General features: G+C 37.1%; 1 protein-coding gene across 2 annotated transcripts in view; it reads right to left on the bottom strand.

Moving 5' to 3' along the window:
• GFPT1 (glutamine--fructose-6-phosphate transaminase 1) overlaps positions 1-19972 on the bottom strand; it is a 72042-nt gene that overhangs the window by 40596 nt on the left and 11474 nt on the right. Inside the window, exons 3-6 of one of the 2 annotated variants that reach the window (XM_016187336.2) lie at positions 16347-16454; positions 7684-7809; positions 2857-2915; positions 501-635 (exon numbers count right to left, since the gene is read on the bottom strand). In XM_016187336.2, coding sequence (XP_016042822.1) covers positions 501-635; positions 2857-2915; positions 7684-7809; positions 16347-16454 — 428 coding nt within the window. The remainder of the gene's footprint in view (positions 1-500; positions 636-2856; positions 2916-7683; positions 7810-16346; positions 16455-19972) is intronic. The other variant, XM_016187337.2, reaches the window with a different exon arrangement.

Genomic DNA, 19972 nt, shown 5'->3' with positions numbered 1-19972 from the left:
ATCAACCTGACCACCATACCATTTCTTTGGAGACAGGATCTAAAAAAATCATGAGAAAAAAAAAAAAACCCATACAGTAGGAAGGGGAAGGGACCACCATAAAAACATGCTGAGTTAAACCACAAATAGGATCAAGAAAAGGCTGGGAAGACACACTACTCCGTCTTTAGCATAATACTCATGACTCTTTTACTTCAGACATCATAGAATTTTAGTGGAGGCAGAAGGTGAAGGTGGAACCTTCACAGAGAAGCAAAGGATTTTTTTTTTTTTTTGGATTTTTTTTTAAGTAAGAAAGATAAGAAGGAATTTTGTATATGTGGGAAATAAAAGTCAAAAATATTTGAGACACTAGCTTAATTCTGCTTATCAAAGTTATTGAAAAGTTTATCCTGATCATTGTTAGGACTAGGAAGGTGGCTCAGCAGTAAGATGTGTACCTTACCTACTAAAACCACATAAAAATTAATAAGGAAATAAATTAAAGTGCATTTTTATACCAACTGCTGAATAACTCTCTCCACCAAAGTAGTAAAACTGGTATCTTGACTTTCTCGATTGTCATACATGTACTTGACAAGCTTGGCAATTGTCTCAGTGTCTGTTTCAGATTCAAAGTCATAGCCTTTGCTTTCCTGTAATTAAAAAGAAAAAAGCATGATATTTAATGTAGAAATATTTGTGATATTCAAATAATTTCTATAGGACTTTTTCCCTCAAATCTCAATAACCATTATTTAATTTTTGAACCACTGTAACTCATTATCCATCATTAAAAATTAAGGTCAGCAACTTATAGTGAACTCAAAATGGTGAAATATACCTATTAGCAGAATATAGACTTAACTTAAATAAATCTGTATATGCCATAGGTTAATTAAATATATAGTTTACCTTGTTATTGGTTTAACACTGGTTTATAATATTTTAAGATTTTAGTAATCTAATTTCACATCTATGTGTCTACAACTCACCAAACCCATTACCAAAGTTCCTACACCATCACAATAAATTAAACCCTCCACCTATGACCCTAAATACATTCTGAACAACTAAAATATAGTGAAATATATGCCAATCACAAACACTAACTGCATAGTAAATATAATAGTTATTCCCTCTCTCTCTCTCTTTTTTTTTTTGCCTCCAGGGTTATTGCTGGGATCCACTGCTCCTGGAGGCTACTTTCCCCCCTTTCGTTGCCCTTGTTGTTTTATTGTTTTTGTGGTTATTATTGCTGTTGTTACTGCTGTCATTGTTGGGTAGGACAGAAAGCAATCGAGAGAAGAGGGGAAGACAGAGAGGGGATGAGAAAGATAGACACCTGCAGATAGACCTGCTTCACCATCTGAGAAGCAACCCCCCTCTGCAGGTGGGGAGCAGGGGGCTTGTTTTGAGAATAGAACACTGTTCAGTTTTGGCTAATGGTGATTGAACCTGGGACCTCAGAGCCTTATACTTGAAAGGCTTTTGCATAACCATTATGCTATTTCCCCAGTCCTAATAATTATTTCTTTGACAATGATATTGTACTTTCTAATTCAATGGCCATTAGCTATATGAGAACAACCATTATTGTGTTAAGCAACACAGACATAAAAGGTTTCAATGTGGGTCAGGCAGTAGTACAACGGATTAAGCGCACGTGGCGTGAAGTGCAAGGACCAGCATAAGGATCCAGGTTCGAGCCCCCACCTCCCTACCTGCAGGGGAGTTGCTTCACAAGCAGTGAAGCAGGTCTTCAGGTGTCTATCTTTCTCTCTCCCTCTCTATCTTTCCCTCCTCTCTCCATTTCTCTCTGTCCTTTCCAACAACAATGACATTAACAACAACAATAATAATAACCACAACAACAAGGGCAACAAAACGGGAAGAAAAAAAAATGGCCTCCAGGAGCAGTGGATTCGTGGTGCAGGCACTGATCCCCGGCAATAACCCTGGAGGCAGAAAAAGAAAAAACAATTAAAAAAGGTTTCAACCATTATAGAGTTCAATTAACAGCCCTGAGAATGTACCAATAAAGGTCATCTTCATTGTCTATATAGTACATAGCTGTTTAGGACATAGAACAGTCACTGAATCCATCCCAATTCTTCTATACCCCAAAATCTCTTTTAGATGGCAACTCAGAATGCAAAAGATATCACCCCAAATTTCTAATTTTATTTGAGCTTTTGAATCATTTACAATATAGTCAATTAAGTATATTCTCTTAAGACACAAAAAAAATAGGATGAGGGAGAGAGTATAATGGCTATGCAAAAGATTTTCATGCCTGAGGCTCAGAGCCCTCAGGTTTAAGCACCCAACTATAAGCCAAGATGAGCAGTGTTCTGGTTAAAAAAAAAAAAAAGGACCACAACAATAAAACAACAAGGGCAACAAAAGGGAAAATAAATATAAAAAAAAATTTAAAAAAGGAAAAAAGAAGAAGAACAAGGATGGAAGGAGGAAGAATAAAGAAGGAAACAAAGTTTTAGAAGGAAGGAAGGAAGGAAGGAAGGAAGGAAGGAAGGAAGGAAGGAAGGAAGGAAGGATGGATGGATGGAAGGAAACACCAGGGAATAGCTTGGACAGTGCCCTTGTTACATAATGAGCAGGACCAAGTTTGGAGCCTCACTCCTACTACAAGAGTGAATTTTCCTTGTTTTGGTGTCTTTCTTTCTCTCAATCTCTACCTCCCTGTCTGAAAAAGTAGGTCTGGCACAGTGAAATCCAAGGGACAAACAACAACAACAAATAATAATAATATTAGAAAGTAAGAGACTGGTATTACACATCTCAACAATACAAGCTCATTATTTTCATTAGAAATATTTCAAAATCTTTTGTCTTTTTTAAAGTCAGTTTACTTACCAAAAACTTTTTCAGGTCTTTATAGTTTGTGATGATTCCATTGTGAATAACAATAAATTCTAAAAGAAATGAAAGTATTATCTGTCTTATATTTCCTCAAATTTTTTTCTAAGTATTGATGACAAAAAAGGGCAGGTCCAGTAAATAAGATAAAAAGTCATTATTATTCTCAACTCAGAAAGTTTATCATATGATATCCTTTCAGGTACAATCAAGGATCATCTCATCTTTATTATCAGAATACCTTCAGGTATATCAGTAGCACTGTTTGCTTATGTGATGTTAGTAAAAAAGCGAGGCACTTATTCAACTGTATAATTAATTTTTCTTGAGGTCCAAAGAATTACTAGAATGTCATAAAAGTGAATTTTAAAATAGCATTTAGAGGGGGATGGAGGTAGTGCAGCAGGTTAAGCGCACATGGTGCAAAGTGCAAGGACTGGTGTAAAGATCCCAGTTCGAGCCCCTGGCTCCCCACCTGCAGGGGGGTTGCTTCACAGGCGGTGAAGCAGGTCTGCAGGTGTCTATCTTTCTCTTCCCCTCTCTGTCTTCCCTTCCTCTCTCGATTTCTCTCTGTCCTATCCAACAACAACAGCAATGGTAACAATAGCAACAAGGGCAACAAAATAGCAAAAATGGCCACCAGGAGCAGTGGATTCCTAGTGCAGGCACCAAGCCCCAGGGATAACTCTGGAGGCAAAAAAAAGAAGAAAAAAAAAGCATTTAAAGGTCAAATACACATGAAAGTGGTATTATCATCTACTCTGATTAAATAACTCTGAAAAATGTAAGAGTGATTCGTCAAGCATTGATATCATTATTATTTGTAGTTATTAACAGCATATAACCTGAATCTCACACATATGTAATAAAATTGAATTGCTCAAATGTTTATTTTTTGAGAGAGGAGAGACAACAAAACACCACTCTACTACCCATGAAGTTCTCTTGGTGCCAGGGTTCAAACCCATTACCTCACATGAGGTGAGCCTTCAGGCTTACCTGTACTCCGCCTACTAAGTCACCTCTGGGCTCTGTGGATATTTTTAAGTTTAGGTAAGTCAAGAGTGTAATTATCTAAGTTAAATTTTATGTTAATTACCAAAATATTTTAATACACATAAAGAACTGACATTTGATCTGACCTTGAATAAGGTGAATTTATTAAAAAGCAAATAAAAGACTTTCACTAAGATTCTATGAAAGAGTGGTATCACAAAATATTACAAAAAATAAATCTTAGAGAAAAAAATATAATAAAGGTACCAGGTTAAGTGCATACAGTATGAAGTGCAAGGACCCGCAAAGGATCCCAGTTCAAGCCCTCAGTTCCCCACCTACAGGGGTGTAGCTTCACAAGCAGAGATGCAGGTCTGTAGGTATCTCTTTTGCTTCCCCTCTTTTTTTTTAAATTACCTTTGTTTGTTAGATACAGTCAGAAATCAAGGGGAGGGGGTGATAGAGAGACAGAGAGAGACAGACACCTGCAGAACTGCTTAACCACTCACAAAGCTTTTTCCCTCTGCAGGTGGGGGATGGGAACCAGGGGCTTGAACCTGGATCCTTGCACACTGTAACCTGCGCACAACCAAGTGTGCCACCACCTGGTCTATGCTCCCCCTCTCTATGTTCCCCTCCCCTCTCAATTTCTCTCTGTCATATCCTATTTTAAAAAGTGGAAAAAATGGCCTTTAGGGCACTGGACTGGTAGTGCTAGCACTGAGCCCAAGCAATAACCCTAGAGGCAAAAAAAAAAAAAAAAAAAAATGTAATGCTGGAACAAAGAGTGACAAATTACTAATAAAGGCTGACATAAAAGCTTTAACTCTAAATCTTACAAAAAAAAAAAAATCCAGATGGGGCTAGAAAGATAGCATAATGGTTACACAAAAAGCCTTTTTTCATGCCTGAGGCACCAATGGTCCCAGGTTCAATCCCCAACACCAGCATTAGCCAGAGCTGAACAGTGCTCTGGGGAAAAGAAAAAAAAAAAAAAAAAGGAAACAATCCAGATATAAGTTTTCAGGTGTCACGCTTTTTAAATTTAATATCAGCTTACAAGACTGTAGACTTTCAGTTGTAAAGTTTTATACCTCTACTGTGTGCGAGATTCAAAGTACCCACTACTAAGTTCTACATGCTTCCCCCATCCCTGATAATCAACATGGTTTTTACCCAGTCTAAGTTATACAGTATTGCTGATTATCATCTTTTTACACAACTTAAAAAATTATTTACTATTAGAAAGAGACAGAGAAATTGAGAGGGGAGGGGGAGATAGAACGGGAGAGAGACACCTGCAGCCCTGCTTCACCACTAGTGAAACTTTCCCTGTGCAGACAGAGATAAGGGGCTTGAACCTGGGTCCTTGCACACTGCAGTGTGTGCAGTTAAGCTGATTATCATTTTTACTAGCTTGTTTGCTTTAGTTACTTATTTTTCACATGAAAATAATCTTCTGATAACTTATTTCCTTATTTCAGAAATCATTTTTACAGTCCTTGTCAACACTAAAAGTTTGAGTGACTGACGGCATTCATATCTGATTCAGTAACAACATGAAGCACTAAAAAGTAAAAAAAGGTAGCTGTTGAGTTAAATTGTAAGATCTTTCTCAAAGTATCTATTTTTCAAATAGAAGACTGAACTGGAAGTCGGGCGGTAGCGCAGCAGGTTAAGCACGTGTGGTACAAAGCGCGAGAACAGGCGTGAGGATCCTGGTTCGAGCCCCGGGCTCCCCACTTGCAGGGAAGTCGCTTCACAAGCAGTGAAGCAGGTCTGCAGGTGTCTATCTTTCTTTCCCCCTCTCTCCATTTCTCTCTGTCCTAGCCAACAAAATTACATCAATAATAACTACAACAATAAAACAACAAGGTCAACAAAAGGGAATAAACAAGTATTTTAAAAAATCTTTAAAAAATGAACTAAAATTAGTATCTATAGGGGTCAGGTGGTGGCTCACCCAGTAAAGCATACACATCACCATATTCAAAGACCTGGGCTCAAAGCCTCCAGTCCCCACCCTGTAGGGGCAAAGCTTCATGAGCAGTATTTTAAACAAGAAAAATGGCCACTGGGAATGGTGGAATCATGCAGATACCAAGTCCCAGCAATAACTCTGGTAGGAAAAAAAAAAAAAAAAAAGAAGAAATTAATATCACCAGAAATGGATGAATTTCTTTTAATATGCCTTGTTTTCAATCCCCAGCACTACCACAAGCCAGAGCTGAGTAGCTCTCTCATATCTCTGTCTTTCACTAAAATAAATAGGTGGAACACTACCCCTGTTATCTCATATTTTTATAAATCACTAATAAAATATAAATGTTTTAATCTTTAAAATAAAAAATGGCTTGTCTTATGTATGTGCTCTCAGAACTATGTAAATATTTTAAAGTTTTAAATAAAATAGATTTTTTAATTTTTTAATTTGTTGGATGAATTAAGTGGGAAAAGGGAGATAGAGAGGGTGAGAAAAAGACAAACACCTGAAGCACTACTTCACTGCTAAAGCTTTCATCCTGCAGGTAAGGACCAGGGCTTGAACCACTCAACCAGGTGTGCCACCACCTGGTCCAAATAAAATAGATTTTTAAAGAAAATCAATCCCTAAAAATCAAAAACAAAAGCTAACAGTATATATATAGATTCAAGCACTATGTTCTTACAGATATGAATAAACACCGTACCAATTTATACTCCACAGAAGAGACAAGGAGACATGTTAAATGAAGCACGGGTGCATGCAGTGAGTAAAATGTACACTGTGGAAAAGTCTATAGGACAAATAACACAGTAAGCCGCTAGGGGAAAAAAAAAAAAAAAAGAAAAAGGGCAAAGACTTTCAAGAGACTTAAGAAACAAATTAATGTACTAACATCTCATCTTTTTAGACACACACATATAAACAGAATGTATTATGCCTACTTCTCTGTGTACGTATCTAGGTATCTCCCATTATCAAGCCCTCTATAATCTATCCAAATGTCCATACCACTATTTTTTTAAGAATTTATTTATTCATGAGAATGACAGGAGAGAGAGAAAGAGCCAAACATCATTCTGGTATATGTGCTGCCAGGGATTGAACTTGGGGCCTCATGGTTGCGAATCTAGTAATTTATCCACTGCACCACCTCCTGGACCATACCAAGCCATCATTTTTATTATTAGTAATTTAGTAATGATTGACAAGATTGTGAGATAAGAGGGGTACAATTCCATACAATTCCCACCACCAGATTCTGTATCCCATCCACTACATTGGAAGCTTCCCTATTCTTGATTCCTCTGGGAGTATGTACCAAAGATCTTTATGGACAGACTTCATTTGAGTTCTGAGTATATATTCCTTCAATCTAAGCACTTAAGGTTTCAAATTAGTAACCGATTCAATTTTAACCCTGGATTTTAATGGTTAATGCATTTCTTATAATATTTTTTTTAATATTAAGTCACCTATAATCTTAGACCAGGGAGACTAGAAGCAACCGGTCTTGTCAGTATATAACATAGTTATTTGTAAATAGTATTAAATGACATAAATCATGGTAAGGTCTCATAAAGTAAATCCCAACCATAGGACTGTTAAAGTCAACCAAGTTCCCAAATAACTTGGTTATAATAATAATGATCTTCTTACACTTTAATAAGACAGCAAGGAAACTTCCTCATTCTCTATAAAACTCATATTTCTCTCAGTCCTGGAACCTCTGGGGCTTGGCTCCTTTTCCTTCACGTTTCTCTTGGCCCATACCATTTGATATTGCATCTACTGATCTCAACCAAGTCAATGCAACCAGTGCCACCTCAACATGTTTCGCATACCATTATTTTTATCAGAGCGCTGGGGATGGCTGTTAACAGCATTTGGTTCTCCATGTGTTGCCCAACGGGTATGTGCTATTCCAAGATGTACATCAAATTCTATATCCAAATCAATATCCTGTTGTTCTGAAAAGATAAAATGAAAAGTTCCAAATATTAAAGCCTCACTGGAGAGATAACGGTAAATGCTATATTTAAGTGTAATTATTACAGTGCTGTTCAACTGAAATATATAATTTTTGAAACTGAAAATCAAGCACATTAAAAAACAGCAATTAAAAGATTTAGGAGTTAATGCAGCTAAAATATTTATAGCAAACGGTTCCAAAATTAACCAAGAAAATAAAAAAAAAAAAAGCTACAGAAAGATAAAGCAAAAGTGACAAAATGTTAACTGATAAAACTAGCTAGAATGTAGATAATGTGATTAATATACTATTCTTTTAGTTCTTGTAGAAGCTTAAAAAAAACTCAAACCAGAGTTAAGCATAAAAATAGTTATCTGGAGTATGGATCGACCTGTCAACACCCATGTTCAGCGGGGAAGCAATTACAGAAGCCAGACCTTCCACCCTCTGCAACTCATAATAACCTTGGGTCCATACTCCCAGAGGGGTAAAGAATAGGAAAGCTCTCAGGGGAGGGGAGAGGAGGGGCTACAGAGTTCTGGTGGTGGGAATTGTGTGGAGTTGTACCCCTCTTATCCTATGGTTTTGTCAACATTTCCTTTTTTACAAATAAAATTTTAAAAGCTATCTATAATTTTCAAATAATTTTTTATTTTCCTTTAAAACCAGTATCATTTTAATTAGCTGTATACAAATAAAACCTCTTTGTTAATGCCACCTTACTTTGTGCCTACAATTTCCTTGGTCTCCAGAGAATATAAAGATACTTTACAATATAAACTACAATTATGGAGAGTTTCCAAAATCAAAGACTAGATTACTGACAACAGAGCAAATCTATGGAAGTATGAAGTTATATACTGATGCTCCTTTATCCTGAAAAGCAGTTATTCTAATTCCTTTTCCTGAAAGCTTTTTATTACTGCTTCCAGGGGGAAAAAAAAAAAAATATATATATATATATATATATATATATATATATATATATATATATATATATGGCTATAGTAATGCTTCGACTCTAGCTTCAAAAGTTTAAAATTCACTTAGCTAAAAAAAAAAAAGATAACACCAGAATTATTCTAAATTAAGAACAAATTGTTCAAAAGTTTAAATAGGAAAATCTGTGCATTTAAGCACACAATCTTTGTACTTTTGACATTAACTTATCAAAGGTCATTCTAAAAGACAGATCTGATCAGGAAACAATGCTTAAAAACCTTGAACAGACTTCCAATCCTTAAAAAAGTGATCTTTATTCTAGTTACCCATCTGAATCACCCTAAACTCAGCCACAGGAATTTATAAAATGATCCTCAAATTCTAGCACACAACAAAATAACCATTTTCTCACAAGCTAAAGTCCAACATCTTTTCAGGGCATATAAGGTCCTTCCATCATCTGGCCCCCATCTAACTTCTTATCCTCATTTCCCATTCCTCTTCAAAATAAAAATAAAATAAAATAAAAACTACTCCTAAAAGCCCAAATCTTTCACATCTAGCTAACAGTTACTGAGAATTTACTTCATGCTAGGTAGTACTCTATCACTATTGTGAGCCTACCATCATCTCTCACCTGACCCACTTCAAAAGAATCCAAACTGCTCTTCCTGAGAATTCAGTCTTTTTCATGTACAACCTAACTGCTGCACACCCACCAAAGCAGTTAGACCATCTCACTCTCCTATGCAAAATGTTCCCACAGTTCTGATGGTACACAAAGCAAAGTCTTATCATTTTAAGACTCTTATGACTTAGCCCACCATCACCTCTAAAATTTTCTGTGCTAGTCCCACCAACTTACAGCTACTAACCAAGCCCACTCAGAACCTTTTGTATTTCATATTACCTCTAATTGGAATTCTACCCTTCAAGTAATCACAAGACTTCAAATGAAACCTCCACCATGTTTCCCTCATGGCCTGTAAAAATAGCACTATATTGGGAGTCGGGCTGTAGCGCAGCAGGTTAAGCGCAGGTAGCGCAAAGCACAAGGACCAGCATAAGGATCCCGGTTCGAACCCCGGCTCCCCACCTGCAGAGGAGTCGCTTCACAGGTGGTGAAGCAGGTCTGCAGGTGTCTATCTTTCTCTCCTCCTCTGTCTTCCCCTCCTCTCTCCATTTCTCTCTGTCCTATCCAACAACGATGACAACAACAATAATAACTACAACAATAAAACAAGGGCAACAAAAGGGAATAAATAAATAAAATAAATATTAAAAAAATAATAATAAATAGTACTATATTTCTGTTTGCTGTCAAGTCCTCCTTGATAGACATTAAGACCCAACTAGAGAGGAAGATTTACCTATCTACTCTTGTATCTTTTTTTAAATATTTATTTATTTATTTTCCCTTTTGTTGCCCTTGTTGTTTTATTGTTATAGTTATTGTTGTTGTTATTGATGCCATCGTTGTTGGATAGGACAGATAGAAATGGAGAGAGATGGGGATGACAGAAAGGAGGAGAGAAAGACAGACACCTGCAGGCCTGCTTCACCACCTGTGAAGCGACTCCCCTGCAGGTGGGGAGCCAGGGGCTCGAACCAGGATCCTAATGCCGGTCCTTGCGCTTTGTGCCACGTGAGCTTAACCTACTGCACTACCGCCTAACTCCCCTACTCTTGTATCTTAATGACCTGGAACAACAGTTAGATAAAATAAGTACTCGATAAAATCACTGTCATTGGATCCTCTTAATACTCAGTACACTGCCCCCATTTTAAAGAAAAAGCAGCTGAGGCTAAAAGAGGTCATATAACCCACTCTAGGTCATAACTAGTAGGAATATGCATAAACAACTATGCATATTCACAGGAGAGGTGGCTGCACACCTGATTGAGTGCACGAATTAAAGTGCTCAAGAACCCAGGTTCAAGTCCTTGGTGCCCACCAGGAGGAAGGAAGCTTCATGACTGGTGAAGCAGTGCTGCAGATATCTCTCTGTCTCCCTTTCGATCTCCCCCTATACTCTCAATATCTCTGTCTCTATCCAAAATAAACGAACATTTTTAAAGACAATGAATTCTTGTCTTAACTGTACTAAAAAACAGCATCCAGAAGAATAAAGGATTACTGTTTATAACAACTTAACAGGCTAATGCAAGCAATAAAAACACTTGAGTTTTTCAGGCTAACTATAAGTAAAGCAGTATGTCTCCTCCACATGCTGGCAAGCAACACTGGAAAATATAAGAAGATTCTATAAGTTGAATATATTTTCTTACTTTTTTAAAAATTTCTTTATGGGGATTAATGGTTTACAGTTGACAGCAAAACACAATAGTCTATACATGCATAACATTTCCCAGTTTTCCAAATAAGAATTCAACCCCCACTAGGTTCTCCTGCTGAATATATTTTCAACTCATGATAATTACCACACTTATTTCACTCTTGCCAAAGAGCATTATTTAATGTCTAAAAGGAAAAAAAAAATTATCATAGTAAGTATAGTACAACAAATGTTTGTTATGTTTTATAAATTAATCTTGACTTCTCATACTTGATTGTTTTTATTCAATCTATTCTAAGGTTCCCCTTTGTTGTCTCTATCCAATAAATATATAAATATTTTAAACACACACACACAAGCATCCTGGGCTGGGTGGTTGTGCACCTAGTTGAGCACACGTTACAACACACAGGACCCAGTTTGAAGTCCCCAAACCCACCTACAGCGTGAAAGCTTCACTAGTGGTGAAGCAGTGCTATATGTGTCTCTTTTTCTTTCCCTCTTTATCTGCACTTCCCCTCTCAGTTTCTTTCTGACCTGTCAAATTAATTAATCAATTAATTATTTTTATTTACATTATTTATTCATTAAGCTAACTGGTCATCCACTTCTGCAACAGCATATGGTATCTTTCCTGTAACTCCCTACCTGACCTTGACCTTTGACAGCTGCAATCCTTCAAACTTTCACTTGTGTCTTTTTTTTTATTATTATTATTATTCACTTGACATTTGGATTTACTTACAACATGCAAGGTGTGACATATTCTAAAAATAAACTTTAATGTGAGTGTTAATTTATGATCAAACACAAATTTCCAATATAAGAACAAGCCAGACTTATTTACTTTGGATTTTTAAGGTTTTGTAGACAGGAAATTCTTACTTGTTCCATAGGAGAAAACCCAACGATATAGTACTTTGATCAATTATATATACTAAAAAAAAAAAAAAAAAAAAAAAGCAGTGAAATATTTTGAATCTAGACTTTTCAATAATTTAGGCACAGGTCCTTTTTAAACACGGAAAGTCAGACATAACATTTTTAATAAACTGAAAAAACAAACCATGTTCTTTGGGGGTAAAATTCAATATATACACAATTTTATTAAATCTGGTTTTTATATACTTTAGTCGCCTCATATTGCATAATACTATCTTAGCAAAAACTGCCTTATCCTTATAAAAGGAAGGATATAGTTCCCAAATGTAGGGATGTGTGTTAGCATTAACACAGTGAAATGAATGGACTTATCTTTGACTCAGTTCAATCAGTAATTATTTCAAATAATTAAACTTTTCCTCTTAACCTGAGTTTTAGGATATCTACATATTACTTAAATTAGATAAAACTAATGAAATCCTTCTGCCTTGTACTGATTCTATTCTTTACAATTTTCAATCTTACCTCACATAAAATCTACTATATATATATATATATATATATATATATATATATATATATTCATAATAATCAAATAGTCCTAGTTCAGGTCTATTATACAGTTTAGGAAAGTTTTTGAGATTTCTTCATATATATTTATTAATGCAGACACAAGAGATTGAACCAGGACACCACTATGACTTATAAAAATGAAAGAAATCAAATTTAGAATTTCATGTTTTCAAGTACTATACATTACTGCTATCATCTCCCAGACTTCCTAAAATGTTTTTTCTTTAATTGGGGAAATTAATGGCTTACAGTCAACAGTAAAATATACTAGTTTGTACATGTGTAACAATCAACCCCCACTAGGTCCTCCTCTGCCATCTTGTTCCAGGATGAACCCGCCCACCCTCACCCCTGAGACTTTTACTTTGGTGCAACACAGCAACTCTAGCCCAAGTTCTGCTTAGTGTTTTCCCTTCTCTTATTTTTCAAATACTATTTATGAGTGAGATAATTCTATTTTCATCCTTCTCTTTCTGACTCATCTCACTTAACATGATTCCTCCAAGCTTTATCCAAGATGAAGAAAAGAAGGTGAAATCACCATTTTTAATAGCTCAGTAGTATTCCATTGTGTATATATACCACAACTTACTCAGCCACTCATCTGCTGTTAGACACCTGGGTTGCTTCCAGGTTTTGGCTATTACAAATTGTGCTACTATAAACATAGGTAGACACAAATCTTTTTGGATGGATGTGTTGGGATCCTTAGGACCCTAGAAGAGGAATTGCAGGGTCATAAGGTAGGTCCATTTCTAGCCTTCTGAGAGTTTTCTAAATTGCACTCTACAGGGGTTAGACCAATTTACATCCCCATCAGCAGTGCAGGAGCATTCCTTTGCCCTACAACTTCTTATTTGTGTCTTCTATCTCCCTCTTCTCCTTCTACTCCCAAAGATTCTTGGCTTTCTATAGACCTTTTCTCAAATAGTTTGACTATATTTAAATTTATTGATAATAATAAAACACTTACACAAACACACCCAGAAATAACAAGTGTTAACATACAGTTATTTGTACTTTATATCTTTTTTAAAAATATATATGTGTGTATACTTTTTTTTTTTTTGGTCACCGGAGTTATTGTTGAGATTCAGTGCCTGCACTAACGAATCCACCACTCCAGTGGCTATTTGTTGTTTGTTTCTTTTTGTAAGACAGAGATAAAATGAGAGGGATAGGGAAGACAGAGAGAAGAAAAGAAAAATAGACACCTATAGATCTGTTTCACCACCTGTGAAGCATCTCCCCTGCAGGTGGGGAGCCAGGGTTTGAACCCTGGTCCTTGTGCATGATAATGTGTGCCCAGCCCATTCAAAATATTTTTTTAAACCTTCAATTTGTATCAGCCCCTAGAAATAACAGCCCTCTTCTGAGCTTCTTTCTACCCCAAAACTTCATGGTGGATCTCCTCTGGTAATATTACCTACTCTCTGTTTCAATTTCCTCACATAAACAGTAAGAACAATAAGGGAAAAGTGAGTTACTTTATGTAAAATATCTATGAGAGTATTTGGAAAACAATCAATAAATGCTTGCAATTATCAAAGGTGGATGCTACCAGTTATTTACCCTTTTGTCTTAATAGGTGAAACATACTGAAACTTGATGAGAGTAAAATAAACATCACAGCTATGGAAAAACCCACATGCAGGGCAGGGGTAGATAGCTTAATGGTTACATAAAGAGACTCTCATGGCTGAGGCTCCAAAGTTCCAGGTTCAAATTCCTATATTGCCATAAGCCAAAGCTGAGCAGTGCTCTGGGGATAAAAAACAAAGAAAGAAAAAAAAAAAACACGTGTAGAGCTAACAGATGTTAATATCTAGCTATTGGTGCTTTTGACCATTTTTTAAGAGCTAAAATGTAACAAATGCAGCTGATGCCTTTTTATCCCCATCCCATAATTCATCCTCTCAGGATTTTTGAGTTTCGCCCACCTGTGACTGTGTGAACTTCTGTTATGCTAATGTGTCCATAAATTATAGTACTCTTTTAAGTTTTTTAAATGCCTCTTACACTTTACATATCCTTCTGCAGGTGGCTTTTATAACTCAACATTAGGTTCCTAGCAATTATCCATCTATCTCTTCATATGCAGAACAGATGCAGTGTACTCTTTTCAAAAACTACATGTAGTTGTTCACTGTCATTGCAATTTATTTTCCCACTCCCTTCATTATTCTTCAAAGTTAGAAATTCACTTGCAATGTTGACTCACTTGCAATCTCCTGACTGCCTACAGAATATATAGTTCAACATGTTGCTATTCAAAGACAAGGACTGTGGTCACAACAAGCCTTTTTAAAATCTATCAGTAATATAGATTAAAAGGACTACCTACCAAGCCATCAACAAATTTGCCTCACCTATTATTTTTTTACCCAAACTATCTCACTCAGAAGGTACTCTTCTTGGGGGGCCGGGTGGTGGTGCACCTGGTTGAGCGCACATACTACAATGCTCAAGAACCTGGGTTCAAGCCCAGGTCCCCACCTGCATGGGGAAAGCTTTGCAAGTGATGAAGCAATGCTGCAGGTGTCTGTCTCTTTCCCTCTCTCCTCTATCCTCTAGACATCTGGCTGTCTCTATCCAATAAATAAATAAAGATAATTAAAAAAATGTTTGCTTTTTTTTTTAAAAAAAGGTACTCTTCTTATAGTCACTGTCCAAATATATTTGGCAGTCAATCCTTGCTTTCTTTTCCTCAAGCTAGTCTTACCCACAAGACATATCAACTGGGCCAGCAAAATAGCTCCTTTGGATAATGCACCCCTTTAGTATGTGCAAGATCAAAGCTTGAGCCCAACCTTCAGCACATTAAAGGAAGCTCTACTGCTGGGGTCTCTTTCACTCTCTCTTTCCACCTCTCTGCCTCTTTGTCTCTACCTAGAAATAAAAACAACAACAACAACAATAATAATACATTAACTTAAATTTAACTTCCTAAGTAATTCAAAGCTAACGTAGGGATTAAGTGAAAAAAATCCTAAATTTGTACTTTCCCTCTTCTACCTGTACTTTTATGATCATGCTGACACTCATTTATGAAGGTGCATAAAATATTATTTTCTGATTTCTGCAGAAATTTTTAAAAATACTAATTTAGTGAATCTTTAAAGCTCTTCAAACTTCCTGTGAAAAAATAAAATGTACAATATAATGTTATAATCTATAGACCAAGAAGTCTACCTCTTTAATAGAGCATATATTTTTTTAAATATTTATTTATTTATTCCCTTTTGTCGCCCTTGTTGTTTTATTGTTGTAGTTATTGTTGTCATTGTTGGATCAGACAGAGAGAAATGACGAGAGGAAGAGAAAACAGAGAGGGGGAGAGAAAGTCACTTCACCGCCCGTGAAGCGACTCCCCTGCGGGTGGGAAGCCGGAGGCTCGAACCGGGATCCTTCCACCGGTCCTTGTGCTTTGCGCCACGTGCGCTTACCGCCCAACTCCCGAGCATGTATTTTTGAGCAAGTGCTTATACCAGAAAAGTAAAAATCCTGAGGGGCGATTAAATTAGACTGACAAGAAGGGAAAAACCACCAGACTAGAGATTTAGTCCAAAGTGAAGATAGACAAAACGTGAAAACACATGAACTAGGGTACAACTAAAACACCTTTCAGTTTTTTTGAAGTCTTCAGAAATTGTGGCTGCTTCATTTTAGGATACTAAGCTTGCTCTGAACACAATGGACATAATTAATTTCCTTCCCTAATATTTCTGAAGTCAGTAACAAAACCACTTTTCTCTACTCTTAAAGTAGATCTCAAAGGGGAGGAAGGGGTATTTGGGAGAGATAAAAGAGGAAAAGAATGGAGAACAAAAAATAAAATTACTGTGAACTTCTTCATCCAGTGCCTTAACTTTTCCTTTCTTCTTAATGAGCTGGATTTTGCAGGCATTGGCTTCCCAGTCTTTGTCATTGCCTCCGTCAAATCCCACACCTAAATCATCAGGGGGTTAAAAGGTAAAATTTAAAAACCACTATATTATCATTGTGAAGTATTAATTAAACATTTTAATCTAAGTGAGTTAATTCAACTTTTATCAAAAATGTATTGTGTCAAGAGCCATAATAGATGCTACAAAAAAATAGGTATAAACCAGTTTTTTAGCCTCAAAGGCCAAACAGTCCAGTGAGGAAACAAGGAAAATGTAATCACGAGAGAGTTTCCTTTTAGGTTGTAATAAAAGTTACTAAAGTTGCAACTAAAGAGCACAATAGAGAAATGCAGAAGATGGGCACTAATCTCAGAGGGGACACAAAGAGGGAGTATCAGGGAACACATTTCTGAAGACTCTAAAATTTCCAAGGAATCTGAAAAAGTCACCCTGAGAATAACTATAAAGCCATTACAGGGGCCAGGTGGTAGCCAACCTGGTTGAGCACACACATTACAGTGCACAAGGAGCCAGGTTCTAGCCCCCAATCCCTAACTGCAGGGGAAAAGCTTTTAAGTAGTGAAACAATGCTGCAGGTATCTCTTGCTCTCTCTCCCTATCTCCCCCCACCCTTAATTTCTCTGTCTCTATCTTTAAAAAAAAAAAAAGGCAGGCAGGCAAGCCATTGGCAGGTTTTTACCACCAGGGTTACCACTGGGGCTTGGTGCCTGCATCCACGACTCAGGATGACCTTTTATCCTTGTTCCTCTGAGACAGGGAGAAATAGAGGGAGACAAGAGGGGAGAGGCCCAGGCAGTGGAGCACTCGGTTAAGCGCACATAGTACGAAGCGCAGGAACCCACACAAGGAGTCCCTATCTCCCCACCTGCAGGGGGGTTATTTCACAAATAGTGAAGCAGGTCTGCAGGTGTCTTTCTCTTCCCCGTCTTCCCTCCTGTCTCAATTTCTGTCTTATCCAATAAAATGGGGGGGAAATGGCAGTGAATTCCTAGTATAGGCACCAAGCCCCAACAATAACCCTGGAGACAAATAAACAAATAAATAAGGGGGAGAGAAAGACAGATACCTGCAGATACCTGCAGCACTGCTTTACCACTCATGAAGCTTCCTCCTGCAAGTATAGGACAGGGACCCGAACCTGCATCCTTGTGCATGGACCTGTATCCTTGTGCATGATAATATGTAAGCTCTACCAGGTACAAGCCTGCTCAGCCCTAGCAATGAATAGTTTTTCAAGTAAAGAAATATTATGGCATAAACATTTAGGAGCAGGAGTTGATAGCATAATGGTTATGTAAAGAAACACTCAAGCCTGAGCTCCAAAGTCCCAGGTTCAATCCCCTGCACCACCATAAGACAGGGCAGAGCAGTGCTCTCGTAAAAAAGAAAAAGAAAATCATTTAGAAGAATCTATTTGGGAAAAGCGTACAAGATAGAGTGAACACGGGGGGGGAAACAGAGGGAGAAAAACTATCTGTCAAAAATTGTAAAAAAAAAAAAAAAAAAGGGGGGGAGGGAGTCGGGCAGTAGTGCAACAGGTTAAGCCTAAGGACCAGCTTACGGATCCTGGTTCGAGTCCCCGGCTCTCCACCTGCAGGGGAGTTGCTTCACATGCGGTGAAGCAGGTCTGCAGGTGTCTATCTTTCTCTCCCTCTCTCTGTCATTCCCCTCCTCTCTCCATTTCTCTCTGTCCTATCCAACAATGACTACAACAACAACAACAACGAAATTGTAAAAAGAAGAGGGTCTGAACTAAACAGTGGTAATGATGATAGAGATAACTAATATTGAGCATAGAACTGACTGGATCTAATATAAGGAAGCAAGATAAATCTGGGAAACTTACTAGGCTCAAGAGAAACACTGAAAGAGTAGAGTGGAAAGTAGGGTGAGAACCAGATTGTTTTCATTTCCGAGGATACAAAGTTTATAACACTGGGGTTTGTTTAGCTAAGAAGCAGCTGAAATATAGTTCTGCATCTTGAGAAATACATCTGGATAGGTTAAAACTAAACAGAAAGATTGATGAAGTCAGAACTCACCCATAAAAATTCAGTTAGAAAAGTGGGTGTAGGGAAAAAAATGGGTTTCTTTTTCTTTGTTTTGTTATTACTACCAGGGTTATCACTGGTACTTGGTGCCTGTGTGATGAATCCACCGAACCTGGGTCCTTGCACATGATAGGAATGCAATCAACCAGGTGCACCACTACCCAGCCCCCAGGAAAAAAATCTTGAAAAACATTTATGTTCCCAGTTCAACACACAGGCTACAATACACAAAGACCTGGGTTCAAGGCCCCAGTACCCACCTGCAGCAGGGAAGTTTCATGAGTGAGGCAGCAGTGCTACAGGTGTCTTTCCCTGTTTCCCCACGTTTCCCCCTTCCCTCCTATTTTCTCTTTTTCTATTCAATAAACAAAATAATTTTAAAAGAACATTAATATTTAAACAATATTCTAATGGAAGAAAATGAGTCCTCAAAGCAGAGAGAAAAGAAATAGTTGTGATAGGAAATGAATGAGACCATGCATTGTCAGGAGTTATGGAAGGAATTTTAAGAATGATGGAGTTAAGAAATCAAGATTCCATGAACTAAGAGAAGCTGTGGGAAAGAAATAGCCATTATATTTCACAAGGTTAAAAGTAGTAACAAAAATTAACATATCAGGTCTGAAATTGCTATTCTTAGATAAGCCTACTTGCAAAGTTGGTCCTTGGAAAGCATCTGGGAACTTGACTTTCTGGAGGTTTTCCAACATGCTAACAGAGTAAGAAATGGCTCAAATGAGGTGGCTTGTGCTGAACATCCATCGACTTGCCTTCTAGAAATATGCGATCTTTGTGCACGCTACGTGATAGGTATGTATGTGACCAGTCCACGGTAAAATTTTAGTCACTAAGTAGCTAATAATCTTCACAGGTATACATTTCACACATGTTGTCAAAATTCACAGAGGAAACTAAGTGTATCCATCCACTGTGACTTTACTGAGAACTTTTAGAAGCTTCTTGTTTGATTTACTCCTGAATTCACCCCAAATACCTATTTCCTTTGCTGATCTTGCTTTGCAGTTTTTAAGTAATAAGCTGAGTTTTAAGTAAGACCTATTTATGTAAAATAAAAGCAAATTTTAAAACTTACAAATAAGGAGTAATAGTGATAGGGCTGGGAAAACAACATAATGGGTATGTGAGAGTTATGGTACCACCATAAGCCAGAGCTGAGCAATGCTCTGGTCTTTTTTCTCTGCATCTTCCTCTGTATCAGTCTTTCTCCGATTTAAAATAAAGCATTTAATAACAACAAAAGTTGTTGTATAATACTACTACATGCTGTCTTCCTGGAAAATTACAAAATTCTAGGGGTGGTCTGGGGTCCTCCAATATACGTAAGGGAAAAAGCTAATATAGAACATAAAGTTAACAAAGTTATTTTTCTCTGCTTTGCCACTTATTTAATATGGAAGAATCTTGGACAGGTTTATCTGCCAAAAGCCTAGATGCCATGGGGGGAAAAAAGGAAATAAAAAATTACAGAAAAGAAAAAAAAATGCCTT

This window comes from Erinaceus europaeus, chromosome 3 (genome assembly GCF_950295315.1).
Source record: "Erinaceus europaeus chromosome 3, mEriEur2.1, whole genome shotgun sequence".
Lineage (NCBI taxonomy): Eukaryota > Metazoa > Chordata > Mammalia > Eulipotyphla > Erinaceidae > Erinaceus > Erinaceus europaeus.
Note: the sequence above shows the minus strand (reverse complement) of the source record. Positions and strands in the feature narration are given on the sequence as shown.